Below are 13,306 nucleotides of genomic sequence, written 5' to 3'. Positions count from 1 at the left end.
ATCTCTGTGGTCTCTGCTCTGCTTCCGTTCCTGCCTTGAGCTCTTGCCCTGGATGATGGACCATGGTGTGGAAGTGTAAGCCAAATAAACCAAGTACATATTTTCTTCCCCAAGCTGCTTTGGTCATGTTGTTTATCATAGCAACAGAGAGCCAAACTGTGACAGAGGGCAAAGGTTCCTGAAGGAGACACACAGGAAGCGCCCGCAGTTATTGCAGCCAGAGACAGGAGCCAGGAGCCCAGTGGAAGTGACCAGGATGACAGCGAGGACGACAAGCTGCTCCGCTTGGGGGGTTCTGAAGTCAGCGGCATCTGCTGACAGATCTGCTAAGGGATGAAGAAGAAAGAAATAGAGGGGGCCCAGGATGCTCCAAGGTGTTTAGCTTGAGTAACTGGATGGATGGAGCTGTCACATACTGCAAAGGAGCCCGCAGCAGCGGAGCTGGGGGTGGGGAGCTGACCTGGGGAGTGTCATAGATCAGGTGCCTTGCACACAATGATGTGAGATACCATTCAATGTGCCAGTGGCTATCACTACCAGGCAGCTGGATGGATGATGGAGGGGCTGAGGGAAGGGTGCTGGCTGCTGGCACGAATCCGAAAGTTGTCAGTACAGAGAGGGTGTTGGTGTTGATGGCATTTAAAGCCACGTGGCAGGATTCCATCTCTCTCGTCAGTGTTCTCAATGGGGGTGATTCGCTCTCCCAGGAGAGTTTGGTGGTGTCTGGAGACATGCTGCCTGCCATACTGGCTACTGGTGATGGGTGCTACTAGCATGAAGAGGTAGAGGCCAGGGACAGCTGTCCAGGGACAGTATCTGATCTAAAGTGTTAGTACTGTTGAGGTTGAAAGGCCCGTTTAGATTTTTGGGGAGTGTAAATGAGGAGATGGACTTGGGAGCTGATCCTTGGGTCCTGCTGGGTTTGGGTTAATTTGGGCGGAGGTAGGGGAGTGCATTACATACGTGTGAAGTAGCATGCCTGGCACACCACAGGCACTCCAGAAGTGACAGCCGTCATCAATATGGTGTGCTTCATGTTTCAAAGGCATTTTTGATTTGCCACTTAGAAGAAAAGAAATCAGGGCTTGAGGCCCATGGAAAATCGCTGTTGCATTCCCCTGAGTGTGTGTAGGGGTGGGGATGAGACCTGCTTGCAATCAGACAGCAGGTCAAGAACCCAGGTTGTGGGGCTGGGGAAATGGCTTAGTCAATAAAGTGCTTGCCACCAGCGACATAATAGAGACAAGGGGGGTAGTGTGTGCCTGTAATCACTGTGCGGGGCATTGAGTGGAGGCAGAGGACTCCAGCATGTACACACACACACATACACACACACACAGAGCTACCAGGATGTACAGTTATTTTTGTGGTTTGTCTGGGAGCAGAGTGTGGGTTGCTTTTGATACCTGGGGATATGATTCTGCAGGTGGAACTAAGCAGTCAGGCCGAGTTTGAGCCATTCTTTATGGCTAGAAGCTACGGCCCCCTGCAGCCTGGGGCTCAGTTCCCCATGACCTGAATGCTATTACCAAACAGTCTTAATTTTTGACCGTTCCCATTTCGCAGGTGAATAAGATCCAGAGATTCAGTCACTTGACCAAATCTGCACGGTGATGCACAGCAGAGCCAGGGGCAGAGCTGGTGTCTTGGTTTCTTCCCTGCTGCTGTGATAAAAACAACTTGAGGAAGTGTTTATCTTGGCTCACAGTTTGAGGGTACAGTCCATCATGACGAGGATGTCAGGGCAGCTGGAGTGTGAAGCAGCTGGCCACACGGCAGGTAGTAAGTGAGGACAGGATACTGGGTACTGGTGCTCGGTTTCCCGGCTCCTTTCTATTCAGTTTGGGATCCAAGTCACGGTGCAGTACCACCCTCATCTAAGGTGGTTCTTCCTACCTCCGTTAACCTCATCAAGAACATCCCACACAGGCATGCCCAGAGACTTGATTCCAGGCGGTTTTAGGTCCTTTAGATTGAGAGTCAGCATTAGTCACCACAGCTGGCACCTCTGGATTTCCAATGAGTGCTGACGTTGGGACTTCCCCTGCCTGGGACCAGGTGCCCACTAGTGTCAGGTAAACACTTTCCTCAGGCTGGCCAAGGGTGGGGATGGGGCAGGGTCCGGGTGGGTAGATCCTCTTTGCCATTGTCATTACCGCCCTGGAGCCCGGCCTGGGGTTGTTTTGCTCTTGGGCAGCTGTGTTGTCAGGCTCTGCAGGCCCACAATTCCCGCTACTCTATTATTTACAGTAAAAACAATAATATTGCACCAGTAAAAGGCTTAAAAAAAAAGCCCTCTGAATCACCATCCTAGCTCAACAGCTGCCTTAAATTTTCTGTCTTGTTCCAGTCTCCTTCCATATGTCTTCAGTGCGCATTTTCATATGCTTGCCATTGGGATGGAGCGAGCGCTCAGGATTCTGCTTCGGTTTGCTCGGTGCTGGTCCGTGTGCGACACTGTTTGTAATTATGTTATTGCCAGCAGACATCCACTGTGTCCCCAGATTGCTGGGTTGTTTGTCTCTATATCCTTATTATTGTAATACGACATCGAAAAATTAAATGCTTACTGTTCCTTTTATTCTCCTGAATCGTATTCTTTAGGGTAAACAGTCAGGAGTGATTAGAAGAAGGGCTTGGACGTGTTATTGCTTTGCGGCATGCTTCCGCTAATTCATGTTGCTACAGAAGTCTCGCTTTGGCGCACGTGTTTCTTTATTGATTACTATTAGCTAGGTGTTCTGGTTTACCAGGTCCCATGAGATGCTTATCGTTCCCTTTTTCTTATGTTTATTTTGAGGCATGATCTCATATAGCCCAAGCCAACCCCTAATAACTATGTAGCCGAGGATAACCTTGACCTTGACGTCTTGGTCCTCTAGCCCACAGGTCCTTGGAACTCCTTGGGGGGTTGGATGGCCCTTTCATAGGGGTCACCTAAGACTATTAGAAAATACAGACATTCACATGACGATTCCTAGCAGTGGCAAAATGGCAGTTATGAAGTAGCACAACATGATGAACCGTATTAAAGGGGCACATCATTAAGAAGGTGGAGAACCACGGCTCTAGCTTCTACCTCCTAAGTGCTGGGGTCACAGGCCCGTTACTGGCTTATATTTGGTCTTTAAAGGAGCTGGTTTTGTTGTTTGTTTTGGGAGCAGGGTCTTATGTGCCTCAGGATGGCCTTGAACTTACTTGGTAGTTGAGGATGACCTAGAACTTCTGGTCCTCTGACCGATTCTCACCCAGTGCTGGGATAAGTCACAGGTTTAAAGTGAGCATTATTTCTTCCACTGACCTGAGTAATTCAGAAGGGTTAGGTAACTTTTCTGGAGTTGCAGAGGTAATGAGGAGTGGATGTAGGGTGTGAACTTAGATGCACTTGGCCCTGTTTGAAGCTCCTTCCATGGGACTGAGGCAGTTTCCTTGCTGGCATTACTACAGTCAACCCATGCTGGGTTAATTTAACAGAAGCCCCTTGTGTCCTCCTTTCCCAAGTGCCCTCCCCTCTGGTATCTGAGTGGCCTGTGGAATTCACTTGGACAGGGATTCTTGCTCCCCGAGCTCCTTCTTGCCAGTGTGTCTTAGAGAGTGCCCTATGGCAGGTAGTTTTTGGAAGTAGAGAGACTCTTGGAGTCACACCCTTCAGTCAGCATACTAGTCTTGGTCAACACGGTGTTTGAGCCCCAGATCTGCTTAGGATCGGAGAGAAGAGGCAAATGAGCCTTTCTTGGGCAGACCAGGGTCACCCAGCTACTAGAAAGGGAGATGGCCACCTAAGCTAGCATTTACCCTCCATGGCAGAGGCTGCTGTCTTGAGTCCTAAGCAGTGCTTTTAAGGAGCCTGAGTGGGTTGTTAGGACTCAGAAATCTGGATATTGAAATATAAAACTTCTGAATCTATAACTTTTTTGAAAACTGGGAAGGCGTGGAAATTCTGAGCCTAGGATCTTCCTTAGAAAGACTGATCACCAGGAGCCAGGCTTATGCTGCTGCTGCTGGTGGGACCCCCTGCAGTCTTGCTTACTGAAGTCTTAAGCTTCTGTCTAGCCAGTGTACCTTGAACTTGACCTGTCTTTCAAATCCCGCAGGAAGGCAAGGAAGCAAGTAACTGAAGGACAGGAAGAAAGGGGGGCAGTATTCCAGGCACAGGGTAGCGTGGGCAGAGCTGGTCTGAGACCCATTCTCACAAGAGGAAAGACAAGTGTGGCAAACTGGCTCCTGTAGATACCCTGGTACAGTGCACACACAGGCCAACCCAGAGCTGCAGAACAGAGACCAAGTCACACTGCTGAGCAAGATGGCAGGTAAGCGCGTGCGTGTGCGTGCGCACGCGCGCACACACACATACACACACACACACACACAGGTCTGTGGGTGACTTGGGAGTGTTGGCTTTTGGGGAGAAGGGGTAGGCTTTGTTAGCAGGTTATGAAATCTGAAACCTCTCTCTGTTGGCTGCATATAGGGCTGAAGACTTGCCTCTTGACTAGCCCATGGAAGAAATGAAAGCTGGGTGGGATCAGGAACTTGCTGTGCTCAGCTTCTAGGTTGACAATTGTCACCCGTGCACTCCTGTGTTGGGAGTGTGAACCGATGTTTCCAGATGTACCTTCTATAAGTGGGCTGCTGAGTAAATTGTCATGGATAGTGACCTCAGGGTCCTCCTTAACCTCCAAAAGGGTTACAGGGTCTTCTCAACTGCTCATAAAGGGGTCCTAAGGTCTCTGATGGGACTCTTGAAAGGAAGGCACCCACAGAACTATTGAGGCATGGATTCAAATGTCCCGGAATCAGGTAGCGAGGGATAAAGGATCCTTGGAAGCATTTTGGCTTCCTTCTTCTCAGAGGTTTGATTAAGATCACAGGCTGGCCAAGGCAGACAGAGGGATATGGGCTGAGCCCTGGGTCTCTCCTGGTTTCACTTTGGAAGAGGTGTGTGTGTGTGTGTGTTATGGTGTGTGTGTATGATATGGTATGTATGCATGGAGTCTGTGTGGAGTATGAGTGTGGGGTATGTGTGATGTGTTCATGTGGTATGTGGGTGTATGTTGTGTATGCGTTGTGTATGTGGTGTGTGTGCATGTGCCATGTGTGTGTATGTTTGTGTGTGGTATGTATGGTTATGTGTGTGTATGTTTGTATGTGGTGTGTATGGTTGTGTTTGTGTATTTCTGTGTGTGTCTGTGTGTGATATATGTGTGTAATGTATATGTGTGTTGTGTATGTGGTGTGTGTGTGTCTGTGTCTCTACGTGTGTGTGTGGTGTGTATGGTTGTGTGTAAGTTTCTGTGTGTGTGTGTGCATGTGTGTGTGAGCACACATACCATAGTACGTGCATGGAGGTCAGAGGGCAGTTTGCAGGAGACAGTAATTTACTCTTCCCACGTGTGTCTTAGGAACCATATCCAGGTCATTACCCTCAACTTGTGTGTTGAGATGGTCTCACAGTGCCCTAGAGCTCACCAGATAATCCAAACTGTCTGGCCATCTTGTCCCAGAGATCTGTCTGCCTCTGCCTCCTTGGTGCCGGATTACAAGCACACACCACCATATCCATTTTTATGTGAATTCTGGGAGTTGAACTCTGTCTTTGCCCTGCAAAGCAAGCATTTTACCTACTAAGCTATCTCTCTAGGCCCCCACTTTCTCTATTTACAAAATGGGGACATATTTTAGCCTATGGAGTCAGTAAGAGACTGTGTAGCATGGCCTGCCTGTCCCTCCTGTTGGAGCTGCTGTGTCTCTCTGTGGCATGTGTGTGACTCTTAGGTGAGTTCCTCCTGAGGACCAGGGCAGAGGCAGGTAAGAGTGTGGGTTCTGGTGCCGGCCTGCTTAGGTTTCAATCCTAGCTTCACCTCTGATTTTGTGAGTATGGCCTCCTCACCTAAGCCCCACGGCTCTGCCTTCTCATTGTATGGCAGGTCAATGGCGGCAGACCCCATCTCATTGTGGCTCAACAAAGATTAAATGAGATAAACCATTTTCAAGCCTCCTGAAAGATGCTGGGCCCTTCCAAATCCCCTACATATTAATTACAGTACTATCATTGCTGGCAGATTGCAGTTTCTCTGTGGCTTTGGCAGTCAGGGAACTTACCATCGAATCTGCACCTTACCCATAGAGCCCTACCTGGGGCTTAATGACAGGAATTTCCATTTCTGCTTTCCACACATCCTCTGTCATTGTGGTATTTGCCGTCCTAGCTCCCATCATCCTGGTTTGTATATATCACTGTAATTCTCTCTATATTACTATAAATGGTTTTACAATAAGTTTAGAATTAGTAAACGAAGACAATATAGCCACAGGTTGATTCTGATTGGCCTGGCCCAGTGTTGTTCAGAATGTTCTTGAACTAGGGGGCATATTGTGCTAATTATGGTATGCCTTTTCATTTTGAGACAGGTAGCCCAGGCTAACCTCCTAAGTGCTAGGATTATAGGCATGAGCCACTATGCTTGTAATAGCTAAAGGTTTTGTTTTACATTGATATCTATCTATCTATCTATCTATCTATCTATCTATCTATCTATCTATCTATTGTATGTGTGTGGTGGGGCTATACTGTGAATATTGAGGTCAAAGGACAACCCTATGAAGTTAGTTCTTTTCTTCTACCAAATGAGTCTCAGGAATTGTACTCAGGTCATTAGGCTTGGCTATGCATCTTTACCCACTGAGCCACCCCACCAGCCCAGTAGTTATTGTTTCTGAAGGGTTATGGTGTGTTAGCGTTTGCCACACCTGGTTCACATGTATTGCCATGACAGTCACAGTGTAGTCTAGCTATCTTCCCAGGGGGCCTTGCTTCTATGAGGGTGCTGGGGACCCAAATCTAGGTCCTACAGTTCAGGAAACTAAGGCTGAAAGAGGTGGAATCTGATTGCTGGCTGCAGGTGGTAGGGCCAGGATTCTCGAGTGTCACCTTACTCCAGAGCATACGGTATTAGCCTGCTCAGTTCTGAGGGTGTCTGGAGTTTCTGGGGGAGAGGAGGAGTGATTGCTGGCAGTTGACTGATGCTTTCTTCCTCTCCTTTTCACTTTCCTATTCCCTCAACCTTCTCCTTACTTCCTCCAGAGCCCACGAGGGCCCCCAAAGGCCTGGCTTTTGCTGAGATCCAGGCTCGCCAGCTGACCCTGCAGTGGGAGCCCCTGGGCTACAATGTCACGCGTTGTCATACCTATGCGGTGTCCCTTTGCTATCACTACACCCTGGGTGGCAGCCACAACCAGACCATCCGGGAGTGTGTGAAGATGGAGCAGGGTGCCAGCCGCTACACCATCAAGAATCTGCTGCCGTTCAGGAACGTCCACGTGCGTCTGATTCTCACCAACCCGGAGGGGCGCAAGGAGGGCAAGGAGGTCACCTTCCAGACAGATGAAGATGGTAAGCATGCCAGATGGATTCCCAGAGTTCTGCGCGCCTCCCAGACCCAGGGCCAATGCTCAGATTCATGGAGGGGATTCTAGCAAGGTAGTGGTGACCACGACTCATTCCTGGAGAGACTGTGGGTTCTTAGGTTAGTATGATTTCTTCTTTAAGGCTCTAGAAGAATTCAGCAGCTAATTTGGACCAGAAATTTTCCTCACCGCAAGGTTTTTAATAACAGTTTACACTTGTGAAATAGATTTGGATGTATTCAGTCACTTTCTGCCTTGGTTTTTTGTTTGTTTGTTTGTTTTTGAGACGGCCTGTCACTGAACCAGGACCTCACCAGCAGGCCAACTTGGCTGACCAGCAAGCTCCAGGGATCTGCCTCACTCTCCTGCCTGGCTTTCACGTGGTTGCTGGGGAACCAAATCTGGGTTCTCCTGTTTGCCTAGCAAGCACTTTACCAACGGAGACACCTCTCCAGCCCCACTTTTAGCTTTTTGAGACTTTATTCCGCCCCCGCCCCCATCCCTTTTTCTGACACGGTCTTGCTATGTAGTAGAGGCTGGCCTCAACCTCTAATCCTCTTGCTTCTGATTCCTTGGTGCTGAAATTGTTGGCCTGCGCTGCGTGCTTGGCTTGAGCCTAATTGCTAACGTGCAAATTGGAGGCTGTATGGTTTTCTTTATGCTCTGCTTAAGCTGCATCCTCCGGTCCGTGTGTGGAGCTTTATCCCGGACTTGTACATGATGAGCACGGTTCTGCACCACCGAGCTCTGTCCTCAGCCCACCCGTACGTTCTGTTTTCATTACGATTCGGTTTGAAACCTTTCCTAATTGCTGTAATAATTTCCTCTTTGACTCAAAAGTCATTTAGATTACTTTGATAATTACTAAAAGAAATTAGAATTAATTTCATTTTTCTTTATCTTTTTTTGGGGTGGGGAGGTGGGTGGATTTTTTTTTTTTAAATAAGGCAGTGTTTCTCTGTGTAGCCCTGGGTGTTCTGGAACTCACTCTGTAGACCAGTCTGGCCTCGAACTCAGAAATCCGCCTGCCTCTGCCTCCTGAGTGTGCTGGGATTAAAGGCGTGCACCACCACCACCTGCCCACTTTTGATATCTAAGCACTTAGAACTGGTGTGTATGTGTGTGTGTGTGTGTGTGTGTGTGTGTGTGTGTGTGATGTCTGTTTACTGGGGATTGATATTGCTATCTGGACCTTGTACATGCAAGGCATGCACTCTGCCACTGAGACACATCCCTGGTCCACCAAGGAGGGCTTCTAATGAATTATCTTTTTGTTATTGATTTCTGGCCTAATCCACTGTGGTCAGAGTAGGCATTCTACACATAGTCTTTTGAAATGTGACCCTTGCTTCATGGCCCAGCAAGTGGTTACATTTTGGTGGATGTGCCCTGTCGCTCAGCCTGTCGCTGTTGGGTACAGTGTTCTACATAAGTTGCACTGCCCGCCCTTAAGCACATGCTCCATGTCAGATGCCAGGGTGAGGGTTTCTACATATTAATGCATACGACCCCCATGACCACCCTGGGCGGCAGGCTGCTGTTTCTAGTACCATGGGACAGATGAGCTCACAAAGCGAGTCTGTGATTGGCAGGGTAGGCAGGGCTTTGTAAACCTGGCTCTAATGCCAGTTTTGATGTTTTGTTTTGGTTCTGGGAATTGAACCCATCACCTTGCACATGCTAAGGACATACTTTAACCACCAACTTTGCTCCCATCAGAATCACTTATTTTTAAGTTTTTGAGTGTGTGTGTGTGTGTGTGTGTGTGAGAGAGAGAGAGAGAGAGAGAGAGAGAGCGAGAGAGAGAGTTGTCGAGCAGGTTGTCCTTGAATTTATGTTGGTCTTTCTACTTCCCTTTCCATTTTGGTTTTTTTTTTTTTGGTTTTTTGAGGCAGGGTTTCTCTTTATAGTCCGGGCTGTCCTGGAACTCACTCTGTAGACCAGGCTGGCCTTGAACTCAGAAATCCGCCTGCCTCTGCCTCCCAAGTGCTGGGATTAAAGGCGTGTGCCACCACCGCCTGGCTCTCTACTTCCCTTTCCTAACTGTTGGGCTTATAGGTCTGTACCATCACACGCAGCCATTCCTGCCATTCCTAGCAGCTGCACTGTAAGGTCAGCGCATGTCCAAAGCCTTCTCTAAACTCCTGCAGATTCCCAGGAACCTGTAAGAGGGATTGGCTCAGAGGTTGTCTGGTTGCTCATGTGTGCAGTTTTCTGTTGTGTATGTAATATACATGCATACAGGTGCACACACACACTCTATTTATAGCAGTAGCCCATAGAGAACTCAGTCCACCTCATTGGATTTCCCTGGACCCCACTCACCTCCAGCGTCTGCATACCCACTGAAGGTTTTCTGGGGCAGGAGCAAGTAATGGCTGCGATTGCCTCACAGCTTTGCACAACCTGTAGTTAAACACCAGACGACTCAACTCTCATGATCTCTGCATGTCAGTTGGTCCCCAGAGCTACGGGCAGTCCACCTCATTCCATCATCCAGGGTGCTTATCTTAAGTCAGTCCAATAAATTCCCATAGCCTGGACACCTCAGGAAACTCACATCCAAAGGAAGAAATCATATCCCCACTCCCAACCCCCTGGAAGGCCACTCATGCTCCCTGCATTCACCACCTCCCAAGGGTAACCACTATCCTTCCAGATAACGCTATTTGAGAATTTCTTCTTGGTTCTGGCTTTGTGTAAGCAGAGTCATGCAGTAGACGTTTGCTTTGTGCCCACTTGTTTCTGTGAACTCTATGCTCTCAGGAGATCTGACTGTGACATGCACGGTCCTAGCAAATGCGTTCTCAGGACTATGTGGTTCATTCTACAAACCAGCCCTCCCTCTGTATCTACTTTCTGTTAACTGTTGGGAAGTATCCAGGTGGATTCCGATTTGGGGTTGCTTTGAGCAATACTTTGAAGAAAGTCTGGGTAGATTATTTTTGGTAGATATTCATTCGTTGTGTGGGTGTGTGTAGGAGAGAATGGCTAGGTTGCAAGGGCGTGTGTTCATCTTTAGTAGATTTTAGCTAGACAGTTTCCCAACCGTGCCAATTTATACTCCACCGGTGGTGAATGAAACTTTTGTGGTTCCGTGACCTTACTGACCTGAGAATTGTCTTTTCTTTCTTTTTTTCTTCTTCTTTTTTAAACAGTTTTGGTAGGTGGAGTATGATCTTGGGAAATTCTTGCTTTAACTGAATACTTAGCTCTCACTGTATGTTTGTGTGCTTGTTCACCTCTCTCTCTCTCTCTCTCTGAGAGTATGAGTGTATGTGAGTGTGTGAGTGTGTATATGAGTGTGTAGGCCAGATGCTGATGTTGGACAGCTTCCTCTATTGCTTTCTACCTTATTTCTCAAGGCAAGGCTGCACTGAGCCTGGATCCCCGTGTTTCTGTTTGGCTGGCTGGCCATCAAGTCCCGAGAAACCCACCTGTCTCTGCCCTCTAACCCCCAGTGCTGGGTTACAGATGCACACCAAGTGCCTGGCTTTTGCATGGGTGTTGGGGATTCAAACCCTGGTCCCCATACTTCACCCACTGGGCCGACTCTTCCATCCAGCTGTCATGGATTCTTATCCGTGGTTCCGCTGTCCCTGCTCGATGACCTCCACCCCTACCCCGCTTCCTCATAAAGATTTCTCAAAGTGTGTTCCTGGTCAGACGCTGCCTCTCCCTCCCTCTGCTGTGTTTGTTATTAAGAGTGTATATACTGCAGCCCAAACCAAGCTGACCCATGCCTCACAGCGCCCATATGGAAAATTTCATAGCACTCGTATAATGTGATTGTCGGTGCTGTTAAGTGTCTTCAGTCTCATTGAGATTGTTTATGTAATTAAGATCATTTTAGACAGGAAAACATCTCCACCCATGATCCCAACCCCCTACTGCAATTGTTTTCCTTTCTCTGGTAAATATCTACATTTCCTGAAAGCTACCAGCTGGAGCGGGAGCCTGCATGGAACCTGCTTGCCCTGAAAGATGGAGGAAAGCTTTGTTCCCCTGTGGAATAGGCCATGCCGGGTTTGGAACTTTGCATACCTCATATTATTTAGTTCTGATGAGAGGGAGACTATGTCATGCCCATTCATAGATGCAAAAACTGAGGTTCAGGGAGGCTAAACAGCCCAGCTAGAACAGTTAGGAAGAGGCAAGGCTGAAGCGTGAACCAAAGCCCGTTTTCCTCAGCCTCCACCCTTCCCTTCCAGTGCCTGGTGGGATTGCAGCTGAGTCCCTAACCTTCACTCCACTGGAGGACATGATCTTTCTCAAGTGGGAGGAACCCCAGGAACCCAACGGCCTCATCACTCAGTATGAGGTGAACAGGGGCCCTGGTGGGAGGTGGGAAGTGGGAGGTCAGAATTCCTTCCTGTGCTGTGATAGAGAGAGAGGTGTGTGGGAAGACAGAGGTGGGTCTCAAAGCCACTTCCATGATGGTCCTGTGAATTCTGAGCCAGGTAGCGGGCAGGTCAGGTGCATCTTTAGTTTCTGTGGAATGAGGGTGGGGTTCCTGGAGAGTAACATCCATCCCCGTCCTGTGCCACCTACTTGCTCCTCTTACCCCCAGATCAGCTACCAAAGCATTGAGTCCTCAGACCCAGCAGTGAACGTGCCTGGCCCGAGACGCACCATCTCTAAACTCCGAAATGAGACCTACCATGTCTTCTCCAACCTGCACCCCGGCACCACGTATCTATTCTCCGTGCGTGCTCGCACAAGCAAGGGCTTTGGCCAGGCAGCTCTCACCGAGATAACCACCAACATCTCAGGTGAGCTTCCTTGGGAGGGGGTCCAGGATGGCAGGGATGCAAGGATATGGAGGGGCAGAGCAGCCTAGAGTGGGTACAGAGGACCTTGGTAAGGTAAACGAGCCATTTAAAGGCTGAAGTAAGGAGTCAGGAGAATATAGTAGGTGAATCAGAGTTGAGGTCAGAAGCTGGAGGTCAGAGGTCAGTGCCTAAGATCAGGGGCCAGGAAAGCTTAGATCAAGGGAACATGATGTTAAGTCTTGGGGGGTGGAGGTCTGGTCTTCCTGGCCCAGTGGCCAGGCTCCATGCTTGTGTCTCTGTCTCTTCTCAGCTCCCAGCTTTGATTATGCTGACATTCCATCACCCCTGGGCGAGTCTGAGAACACCATCACTGTGCTGTTGAGGCCGGCTCAGGGCCGTGGAGCCCCCATCAGGTGGGGAAGCCTGCGAGGAGAGGGTAGGCAGCAGGCCGCTCCTCTGATTTGGCCAGCTCTCTGGTTACCCTGTTTCCTGCCTGGGCTCAGAGTTGAGGAGGGCACTCCATGATTCTGGGTGGTGGCAGGCTTGGAGCCGTGCTCCTTTCCTGCCAAGACTGCAGGTCTCTGCTGGTGACATCATGGGTTGCCTGGACAGTGTCCAGTTTGGAGAAGGATTGGTTTAGGCCTCACCAGGGTGGTTGGTTCATCAGACATTTAGGAGAAGTGAAATACTTGGGGCCTTGTATTTTCTAGCTAGTTCTGCTTCTGGAGGTACAGGAGTGGGCATTCTGGAAGGGTAGGCAACCAGACGGATAAGGCTATCCCTATGGAGTACACAGCTTTTCTGTTTTCCCACTCTCTGGAGGACTCTGGGATTACTGTTGTCACAGTGGCTGCCTCTGGTGTGTGTGTGTGTTTGCATGTGCACTGGGGTACAGATTGGGTGGGGGGGGGCTCATCTCGGGGTTGCCCCTGTGGTGTGTTTGGCATGGAGATGTGAGGGTGGGTGAGAGGCACATGGGGAATCAGTATGAGTCTGCATGCATTTGAGAAGGTGAGGGTGTTCACGCAAGTGTGACTTACCTAGAGGGTGTCCTCTAGGTGTGCTAGGACTTCATGTACACAGTCATTTTACCCTCATGGGACCCCGTTCAGAGCACTAAATTAGAC

General features: G+C 49.1%; 1 protein-coding gene across 3 annotated transcripts in view; it reads left to right on the top strand.

The window, feature by feature from the left end:
• Ptpru (protein tyrosine phosphatase receptor type U) overlaps positions 1-13,306 on the top strand; it is a 74,343-nt gene that overhangs the window by 23,274 nt on the left and 37,763 nt on the right. For all 3 annotated transcript variants that reach the window (XM_028759555.1, XM_028759554.1, XM_028759556.1), the window contains exons 8-11: positions 7,085-7,393; positions 11,619-11,728; positions 11,978-12,179; positions 12,490-12,592. In XM_028759555.1, coding sequence (XP_028615388.1) covers positions 7,085-7,393; positions 11,619-11,728; positions 11,978-12,179; positions 12,490-12,592 — 724 coding nt within the window. The remainder of the gene's footprint in view (positions 1-7,084; positions 7,394-11,618; positions 11,729-11,977; positions 12,180-12,489; positions 12,593-13,306) is intronic.

The sequence above is a fragment of the Grammomys surdaster genome, unplaced genomic scaffold (assembly GCF_004785775.1).
Source record: "Grammomys surdaster isolate TR1022 unplaced genomic scaffold, NIH_TR_1.0 126313, whole genome shotgun sequence".
NCBI classification, from domain to species: Eukaryota; Metazoa; Chordata; class Mammalia; order Rodentia; family Muridae; genus Grammomys; species Grammomys surdaster.
Note: the sequence above shows the minus strand (reverse complement) of the source record. Positions and strands in the feature narration are given on the sequence as shown.